This window comes from Cyclopterus lumpus, chromosome 1 (assembly GCF_009769545.1).
Source record: "Cyclopterus lumpus isolate fCycLum1 chromosome 1, fCycLum1.pri, whole genome shotgun sequence".
In the NCBI taxonomy this organism is placed as follows: Eukaryota; Metazoa; Chordata; class Actinopteri; order Perciformes; family Cyclopteridae; genus Cyclopterus; species Cyclopterus lumpus.
The window spans coordinates 14,533,044-14,543,098 of NC_046966.1; the positions used below are offsets into that span (position 1 = coordinate 14,533,044).

Genomic DNA, 10,055 nt, shown 5'->3' on the forward strand with positions numbered 1-10,055 from the left:
TAGGGAAACAGCCGGTTGAGAGGGAGGTGTTAATAAGATGGGTGAGAAAGGGAAGAAGGTCCGGAGCAATGGACTGGAGAAGGTGAGAAGGGATGGGGTCAAGGGGGCAGGTGGTTGGGCGGGCAGAGGTTACCAAGGTAAGAACTTGATTGGGAGACAGGGGGATAAAAGAGGAAAACAAGGGGGAAGAAGGTGAAGTTACTGGAGGTGTAGTTGAGGAAGATGGATTAGTAAATGAAGAGCGTATGTCGTCTATCTTTTTTGTAAAGTAGTCAACAAAGTGGCTTGGTAGAAGGGTGGAGGGAGGGGGGGAACAGGGGGGTCAAGTAGGTTGGAAAAAATTGAGAAGAGCTTTTTAGGGTTAGATAAAGAGGATTCAATTCTGGATTGATAGAACAAACTTTTGGCTGCAGAGATGGATGCAGAGAAGGAGGAGAGAAGAGATTGATAGGCAAGCAGGTCGCTGGCATAACATGTGAGCGATATGTCAAAACGGCTTGTTTTGTTGATAAATGGTCCAAAATGTTTTCAGTATAAGACAACTCAGGCAAAGAATGCTTGCAAGGTACCTGGCGCTGGTGTGTTGATGTCTGTTAATAATTTTGGTCCACAGCTATTGGGATGGATTGCCATTAAATATTGTGGAGATGTTCATGGTGCCCAGAGGATGAATCTCACTGACTTACTTTGACTTATGGCCAAATACCTCGTCCTCAGCTGTACTTTGTCTTTTGTGCTAGTTTGCTAAAACATTAAAATGAGAAAGTGACCATGGTTAAATATCATACATGCTAAACACTTTAGCACTGCTGTGCCTACATACAGCCTCACAGAGCTGCTAGCATGGCTGTAGAATTCAAATAAAACACCCTTCGTAGTCCCAGAGTCCTCAATTGATGTAAGTATTCTTGTCATTTTAGTTTTCATTGTGGCAATTTGGGCTTATTTTTAATTGTTCAGTTAACTTGTAAATCAGTTTCTTCTCGATCAATAGTCCAATTACATTTTATCTTGTCATTACTCATTTCCCACCAGTGATAAAGATGATGTCATTTGGAAATATCCTAATTCTGTGTGTCACATCAGTGATTAACAGAGAATATGACTATGAAAACAGGAGCCTTTCTTGACTGCCAGTGAAGTTAATGGTCAACAACCAACACGTGGCACCGAAATACTCTTGCACTAAAACACTTATCTGGCTTGGTGTTTACGAGAAGGCCCCCTCTCATCTCTTGTGGTGACACTCTTGGCTATCTTTAAGTGGGCAGCATCTGGGTGTGTGGGGGTGACAACAGAGGTAACTGGCTGTCATGTCTGGAGATGCAAGTTGTATCAGAGGCTTGTGACATGCTAGGAGGAGGTGTCTGACCGGAGGGCTACTCATCTTCCAAATCTCGCCACAGGATCTGTTTGGTGTTGCGTCTTAAAATAGCCCAACAGAGAGTATAAAGAGACCCACACAGGGAGGCTTGTTGATACACAGGGAGACACTGGACCTCAAGTGAGCCACTCTGAGAAGCACAACTTGATCTTTCTGTGGGAGTGTGATTGAGCTCTTTTAAGAAGATCTTAAAGACAGGTCAGACTTAATATTTGTTAGGGTGTTGCTGGATTTGAGCAATTCTTCAGAAATGTCAACGGTAAATTGAACTTCTAACCAGGATGAAATATTGCCAGTGCCCCATGTCCCAGACTATGGGAATCAAGGCCCCGGACTGTAGCATCCCAGTCGGGTGCAAAAGCGCTGCTTCTCTGAAGCCACTCCGCAGTGTGCACTTCCCCAATGACATTGTTTTCTTGGACTATGTACGACACGGGGAGCTGGAGAGGATTGGACTTTTTATACGAGCCAGAAGAGTCAACCTGGACACCATCTACCACTCCGGTGAGAGTCCATGAGACATTTACATCACCCTGATCTAGTAAACCTTTGTGTAAGTTTCACATCTTGTTTTAAAACCACAAAATGATTCGATGCTGAACTGATGGATTAGTTTTCACTGCCCTCTCATTGCAGGCATGGCCGCCATCCACGAGGCCGTCCTGTCTGGGAACCTGGAGTGTGTGATGCTGCTGGTCAACCACGGAGCAGATGTCCACCAGAGGGACGAGGAGGGATGGACCCCACTGCACATGGCCTGCAGCGACGCCTTCCCACACATTGCACGGTCAGCATATACAGTAGTGTTTTTATATCCATATCTATATATAGATATGGATATTTATAGATATGGATACAGATAAAGATATGGATATATATAGATGTGGATACAGATATAGATATGGTTATATAGATATGGATACATATATAATTATGGATATATAGATATGGATACATATAATTATGAATATATAGCAATGAATATATATATAGAGAGATATTATTATAGTATTCACACTTTAAAGCCTACCCTTTATGTTTGAGTATGAGTTTGCCAATGCGGCGAAGCAGCAAGATTTGTGCCCTTTTAGTAAGCAGGTTATATTTTGTTTCTTCCAGCTACCTTCTCAAGCTGGGTGCTGACCCTGAGCTGGAGAACGACTGCGGGGAGAAAGCGTCTGACCTCATTGACCTGGACAACAAGGAGCTGCTGGAGCTTTTTGGGCTGGCAATCAATGACTGAGAACATGTTGCTTTTCAAGCCCCAAACTCATCTGAAACCTAGTGCCCAGTCAATCGACTGTTCTGCAGGGATGGACAGAAAAGGCCACGTCAGTTTAGCAACCGGATTTTGTGAGCTGCCTCAGCTCTGGAGGTCAAAGACTGTGGATGTCTGGAGAAAAGAGAGCTGCTGGAGCCCGTCGGCTGCCTCCTGACTGGAGGGAACTTTTGCTGGTAGGGGCTTCCCCTTCAACTCCAGCAATGCAGATGTACTGTGTCCTGTGTTTAAATACCAAAATGAAGGGAATGAATCATCTGATTTGTTGATTGGACAGCAGATGAAAATTAGCCACTCTGGCTCACTTACAATTTTACTGTTGATTGGTGTGCATTACTGTAAAATAAAATAAACAATTAATTGGGATGCTGCTGGAATTGTAGCTTCTGAATCTTGTGAAACTCTTTCACTGAAAACTGAGATTAGCCTGTAACTTTTTTATTTATTTGTGCTTCCCTTCTGATCACTTTTAACTTTATGTATTAGTTGTTTGTATAGTACATAACTTTTTCTACTTTTTTGTAAATAAAGATGACTGCCATTTGCTTTTGGTTCCAGCAGAGTAAAACTGGTCAAAGCACTGATCAAATATATTGAAATTGTGGAATATTCCACAACATTTAGGATGGATTTATCATGACCCACTGAGAGCAATCGAAAAGCTCTCGAAAACGAATCTTCGGAACAAAATGCATACCAGTCAGAATTATGCTTTTAAACTGGCCCAGCTGTAATTTAAAGGCAGAAATGAGGAACTTCAAAATGTATTTTTAGAATGGAGCTAATGGGTATGTGTAATGTGAATTGGGTCACTCTTGATGTCAAACCCAGAGAAACAACCTTATCTTGTTTACTTCATCAACCTCTCTTCCAGCAGCTAAACTAGATTTTGCGAGAAAGCTCTGATCAACCACTACCTGCCCAGCACCAAAGTGACTGTGGGTCATTGGTTAGCAGGTCCGTCTTTCAATCAGGGGGTGGTGGTTCAACCCCATGTAGCTGTGTCTACTGTGTATGAATGTAACATGATTGTAAGTCACTTTGGATAAAAGCGTCAGCTAAATGTAATGTAATGTAACTGATGAACATTGTAGAGCATTTGGCGTCTAAGAGATTAAGTTTTTTGTTTTTTCAGTTGGAGACCAAAACAGAGCTGAATGAATATTGGGCTTCCATTCATCAGGGGGCCAGAAACTACTCCAAATTAATGTTAATGTTGTTCTGCATCTGCCCAATGGGTAAATAAATAGTAAATAAACAAATAGTTTGTTAGCAATGTTGTGTTTTCAGCTTGCTCCACTGCCCCCAAGTGGCCCAAAGAATTCAACCATTTTAGTTTTAAAGATACAAAAGTTAGTCTGAATATCTAACAAATAATATTATATATAATTATATAAAATCTCCAATTCCATTTCAAAGGAACTCTTATATAAACTACTTATAAGAGTATATTGACTCATATTACTGGAAACACAAAAAACAATCTGGTTGATCTCATCAAGAGGGATTAAAGTCAGAATCAGTCAGCGGCACACGGACATTCAGGCTGCTTCATAACCGCTGCTAGAGGCCTCTGAGGCAATCAACCATACTGATGAAACCCTGCCGCTAAGCAAGAGGCATACAGTGCATGTGAAGTAGGTTTTATTCTATTTAATCACTTACTAAATCTGTCAACAGAATACATCAGGTTCCAAATGGCTTTTGCATTACATCAGATGAGGTATATAAAAACAGTTATGTACAGCTTATATAAAATGAAATCCAAGAACAGGTCTCTGTGAGGTTCTCTCTCTGAGTCTCTGCAGGCACCACAGGCTCATTCTTTGAACTTCCACTCCTGTCGGCACATGGGGCACTGCTGCTGGACCTGCTGCGAGTTCAGCCATTTCAAGATGCAATGCATGTGGAAACAGTGGGAGCACTGACCCCAGACCAGCGGGCAGTCATCCCCCGGCACTTTACCTGTAAAATAGGTTGAATATTAGTAATCCGTTACAATAGGGAGACAATAATGTTAACCATCACTCAGAATTTAATATACTGCATATTATGCCTTCGTTATTGCATCATTAGTTGAATATGCCAGCTCAATGCATTAGCTGTAATGAAAAAAAACGATATGATCTTTAGATGAATGGATTAAAATGTGCATCACCTGTTATTACTACATAACTTTACATGATCTCATTTATGTTCATATATATATATATATATATATATATATATATATATATATATATATAGCAGGAAGTTCTGGACGTTTCGTGAAGCAGAAGCCTAAAAAAGATCTAGCTACTATTAATGCCAGACACATAGAGCACAACATCGCGTTAGCTTGGCTACTCACAGTCTGGGCAGCAGCCATTGAAAGGCATCCTGCAGATGCCACAGTTTTCATCATTCGCCACCCACAACCAAGAGGCCACTCCGTTCCACTGTCGGATCTTTACCTTCATCCTGCACAGCAGAAACACTCAATGGCACGCGAGCTAGCTGTGTATATCAGCCAACTGACTAGTCAGCGTCCAACGTCTCCTTCAGATATCCGTAGATATGTTTATTTGCACTCTAGAAGTCATGTTGTGCCCAGTTTGATGCTAGTCAACAACATGCAGCTAGGTTCGTAATTTAGGAACCCGGGCGAAATGTCTTCTTCTTCTGCTGAAATTCCAGCCGGCAGTGTGCTTGGAGGTGAAACGCTGCCCCCCACGGTCAATTTAGGTAAAGCGCAAATAAATGAAAGGTAACAATTAAAATATTGTTATGAAATAGTGTTTTAATCAGAATGGGGTTTCTTTTATTTTAGCATTATACATCACATATCCTCTGAAAAATTAGTCAAACTTTCTGATTTTAAAATGTAGAATTCTTGAAAAAATGCTTTTTAGCAGAATTATTATCCTTGTAAAAAATATAGGTTCTTAATAGTAAACTGCCTCTTGGCTGACTATGCGCTTTATCTTATCTCAACCATTCTCTATTCTCTCGTTTTTTATGTTTTTTGTTGTTTTTTTACTTTAAAAACGGTACTACTCTATTACAAGTAAAAAATCCTTCATTCGAAACCTTACTATACTTGAAGTACCACAAGTATAAGTACTTTTACTTTTATAGTAATTTTGTTGTGTGAATATTTTATATCAGTGGATTATAATCCTTTTTATATAGATCATACATACGTATATAGCTGTTAAGGGTGGAGTTAAATTGTACCATTTTATAATCTCCCGTGAATTGTATTCCATATTAATACATCCTAATTCATTAGTTAATTTATATTTTGTATTATTAATCTGAATCGGCAATTTTCGTGGAATAAAAAGTACAATATTAGCTTCCTAAATGTAAGCAATGTACAATTGCCTCAAAATGGTACTTAAGTACAATACTTGAGTCAATTTGCTTCACTATAATCCCCCACTGCAAGTTTTTATTGGATTTCTATAGGAAAAATAATTTGAATGTCTTTTTCGTGTTTGTATTATGCTACCTTGCTGCTGCGAAAAAATTATTTCCATATTTTTGAACAATTAAATTAAATCTTGAACTGAACATTTTGAAAAAATGTTGTCCCCTTTTTTACAAATTCACAGATTCACAAACTTAATTACCTTGGTGCAAATCTTTCAATAAAGTTTTTGAAAAAAATATATATAAAAGAGGCGGGACTTCTGCTAACTCGTCACTTCCGCAAAGTGTTGACGCATCTTCCGCTAGCTCTAAGACCGCGCCACCGGAGGAAGCAGCCGATAAACAACCGCGTCTCGACACCGAAAGTTCTTTGTCTTCGGCACTAGCTCAACGCGTAGCCACCACGATGTCTGACAAAATGAGTATGTCTCTGGACGACATCATCAAGCTCAACAAGAAAGGGGGAGGCGGCCGCGGAGCACGCTCGTCCGGCGGGCAGGGTGGAAGTTCAGGTCGGGCCGGTGGCTCGTCGAGGCCGGTACGGAGTCGACAGAATAACTTCAGCCGCGAGAGAAACAACAGATCGACGCCGTACACCCGGGTATGAGAGAGAGAAGCCGAAACGGAGCGACCAGCCTACACGAAAGTGGCGCGTGTTTTCACAATGCGTTCTTAATGCCAGTTTCTGCTTTTTTTTTGGGGGGGGGGGGGGGGGGGTTAGGCTGGACGGGTAGCAGTTTAGGTTCAATGGACAAGCTGGTTAGCCTCAATTACTAGTTACCTGAAATGCAGTCGGTTTCCCGCGTGATTTTCGTTACATCGTGTGTCTAAATGAGTTTTTAACTTTTAACAGCGTTGTTCGGAAACAATGGGCTTGCTTCGGTAAAACACGTCCCCCATGCTTGCTGCGGATGGCGCTTTGCGCAACATGGCTGCTTTGTGTCTGAGGTTGTGCCCTAAATGTTGGCCTCCTGTAATGTCATGTGGGGAAGATCAGTGACTGGTCGCCATTTCTTAACCGAAAATTATAAAGCATCTAACATTTAATTTTCTGAATTTGACTTTGTATTGAATTAATTTAGACCACGTAACCTTGCGTATCCTGATATCTCTAAACGATTATCACGATATGACGACAAATTATCAGCTAGCCCTAATGCACTAATATTTGCCCCGTTCATCACTGTTGGAATTTACATATATATATTGTTTTTTTTCTCGTATCTAAATGTATTTATTTGTTTCTCTTCACAGCCCAGAGAGTTGCCAGACAAATGGCAGCATGACATGTTTGAGGAGCATACTGGTGGGCACAGACAAAGTGCTGCAGTGGAAAGAAGTGTGGAAAGTAATGGCAAGCTGCTGGTTTCCAATCTGGAATTTGGTGTCTCTGACTTGGATATTAAGGTAATTTATTAAAAACCCGCTTAATCCACACGTTGGCATCAATGTGTCGTGGACATGTCTGATGTTTCTACTTTTATCCCCAGGAATTGTTTGCGGAGTTTGGGACATTACAGAAAGCATCCGTGCACTACGACCGGTCTGGTCGCAGTAAAGGAACTGCAGATGTCCACTTTGAAACCAAGGCAGAAGCACTCAAAGCCATGAAGCACTATAACGGTGTCCCACTTGATGGTGAGGATTACTAACATTCTACAATATAATTGTCGTACTGTGGTTGCTTGGTTGGAAGTGCTCAGGAATAATGCACAATTTTCGTATAGGCCGCCCCATGAAAATCCAGCAAGTGACTTCAGAGATCGATGATGATAGTAGACAGTCTACACAAAGGTAAGTTGTGTTGGAAAAGGGGCATGCTGTTTAAGTTGCTTTACTAAAGAGAAGGCTCTGGCTGCAGAACTCCAAGCTAGGGCCCCATCTCAGTCCTGAGCGTGTTGGAAGACCGTCAGGAGATGGTGCTGTGCGTTCATTAGTTTGAATGAGCCACACATCCTCCACCATAAGACCAAGGAAAACAATACAACTATCATTTGATATGATGGTAGCTTTTTAAGGTTTGGTATTAAGCAGCAAATAACTGTTACTAACCTTTTAGATGGTTTGCTAACTTAAACAGCATTATCAATGCTGTCTAAGGATGGCGAACTCAAATGGTTGGTACATGTTATTTGGGTGGTTGTTAATGGATGTAATTCAATGTGGTGGTGGTGGTAGAAATACAGTTTAAAAATACTCAAAAGTAAAAGTACTGATTCAAAAATAAACGCACAGTATTTTTACCTAGTTACATTCCATCACCGAATGGACGTTGATAGGGAATGGATTGATAAGGAAGTGTGGTAAAGGCATTTTTCACCATGGCTGCAGGTGATGGATAGTCCCTAGTCTGGAGCTCTGCAAATGGATGCTATTTAGAAGAAAAAAATACTATACATGTGTGGCTGTATCTGAGTGACTGATCTTTTTGCAGTTCAAACAGGGGGTTTGACCGCAGCAGACTTGGACAGCCCAAGTTTGAAAGGAATGATCGCAGTGATAGGGGGGAAAGGGGTGATAGGAGGCAAGGTGGTGGTGGTGGAGGCTTCAGAGGTCGTGGACGAGGAGGTGGAAACAGACCCCAACTTTCAGCAGAGGAGCTGGATGCCCAGTTGGATGCTTACAATGCCAAGGTGTGTACTAGAAATAATTCTATATTTTGACCATATTTTATTCTATTTGTGTTTCTCTTTATGTTTCAGATGGACACCAGTTAAAAGCACTCAAAAGATGATTCTTCGGTCCCCTTTTGTTCAATCTCAATTGGATATGATTGATCGGACTTTATTAAATTTTTTTGTGTTGCTTTTTATAAAACAGTTTTATTGTATGGACCATTATATTCTGTTTTTAATATTTCTGTTTTTTTTAAAGCCATGATTCGGTTTTGTGGATTTTTTTTATTTTTTTTTCCCCTCCTGGGCCACTGGCTCCTGTGCTTTTTTCCACATGTATGGACAATTGCTGTAAACCTGCAACATGACTTTTCTTTTCTTAATTTACATAAACATGATTCAGTGAATTTACATAAACATGATTCAGTGATTTGCCATACTAATGTCAATGTAACACAGTCCGGTCATTTAGTACTGTATACTTGACATATGAACATATTTCAAAGGGTTTTGTACATAAATAATTATATGGAATTGTCTTTCTGGTGTTTTATTTGGAGAGTTCTCTTCCTGGGACAAAGTTGAATTGCTCTTTACTGTGATGGCCTTTTTATAAAAACAAAAACAAATGAGTTGTCATGCTTTGTTTTATTCTTAATACATAGGTCACTGCAACTTTAGCTGTTTAGGGTGTCTTACTAATGTCAGATTTAAAGCAAGACATTTTTGCTCAGTGGATCAGTAATGTCAAACAGTTCTTAAGTGTGCTTGTAATGGCCACTGTAAACCAATTGGCTTGTGCTGATTTGTTACTAACACACTTATTGTGGCCAATAATCTTAAGGATCCTTAAGTCAAAGTGACTAAGAATAAAGGGAGAACTTTATAACATCACTAGTACTATACTGTTTTATAACTAATGGTGGAGTGTGAAGTTATATGCAGAGTGTTTCATTAAAACGTGATTTTTGAGAGCATTTCCCTTTGGTCACTTGTGTGACGCCCTGTTCCGAAGGACCTATGAAAGAAGGATGGATCATTGCCTCATCTTGGTAGTATTCTAACCTTGCATTGGTGTTTAATGCCATCCAGATAATATACTATATTGTGTGCCAAAAGACTCGCCTTTGACTGAAAAAACTAATTGTGATGTTGGATGATATTTCTTTTACAAAGTGATAACCAAAGTTATTGCTGACCGGACTGCAATTATAACCAGGTTAATGTGTCTGATTATAACTTGCTTGAATTAATAATTAATGCTTTGCAGCGAATGCACGTTATATTCACGCTAGTCACCTAGCCGCACACATAAATCATGACCGCAATTAAACTATAGAAGTTGTTATTCACCAACACATCT

General features: G+C 40.2%; 3 protein-coding genes across 3 annotated transcripts; 2 read left to right on the top strand and 1 right to left on the bottom strand.

The window, feature by feature from the left end:
• The first annotated feature begins 388 nt into the window (after positions 1-388).
• On the top strand, positions 389-3,085 carry ppp1r27b (protein phosphatase 1, regulatory subunit 27b). The gene is made up of 3 exons (XM_034549173.1): positions 389-1,888; positions 2,021-2,171; positions 2,504-3,085. Exons 1-3 carry the CDS (start codon positions 1,666-1,668, stop codon positions 2,625-2,627), a joined length of 498 nt encoding a protein of 165 aa, XP_034405064.1. The 5' UTR covers positions 389-1,665; the 3' UTR covers positions 2,628-3,085.
• A 1,204-nt stretch (positions 3,086-4,289) lies between these two features.
• On the bottom strand, positions 4,290-5,355 carry anapc11 (APC11 anaphase promoting complex subunit 11 homolog (yeast)). The gene is made up of 2 exons (XM_034549294.1): positions 5,014-5,355; positions 4,290-4,628 (listed from the first exon to the last, which is right to left on the bottom strand). Exons 1-2 carry the CDS (start codon positions 5,120-5,122, stop codon positions 4,483-4,485), a joined length of 255 nt encoding a protein of 84 aa, XP_034405185.1. The 5' UTR covers positions 5,123-5,355; the 3' UTR covers positions 4,290-4,482.
• A 997-nt stretch (positions 5,356-6,352) lies between these two features.
• Positions 6,353-9,324, top strand: LOC117741699 (THO complex subunit 4-A-like). Its single transcript, XM_034548943.1, has 6 exons — positions 6,353-6,678; positions 7,332-7,484; positions 7,568-7,715; positions 7,805-7,871; positions 8,512-8,710; positions 8,780-9,324. The coding sequence occupies exons 1-6, from the start codon at positions 6,484-6,486 to the stop codon at positions 8,792-8,794; spliced, it is 777 nt and encodes a 258-aa protein (XP_034404834.1). The 5' UTR covers positions 6,353-6,483; the 3' UTR covers positions 8,795-9,324.
• The last annotated feature ends 731 nt before the right edge of the window (positions 9,325-10,055 follow it).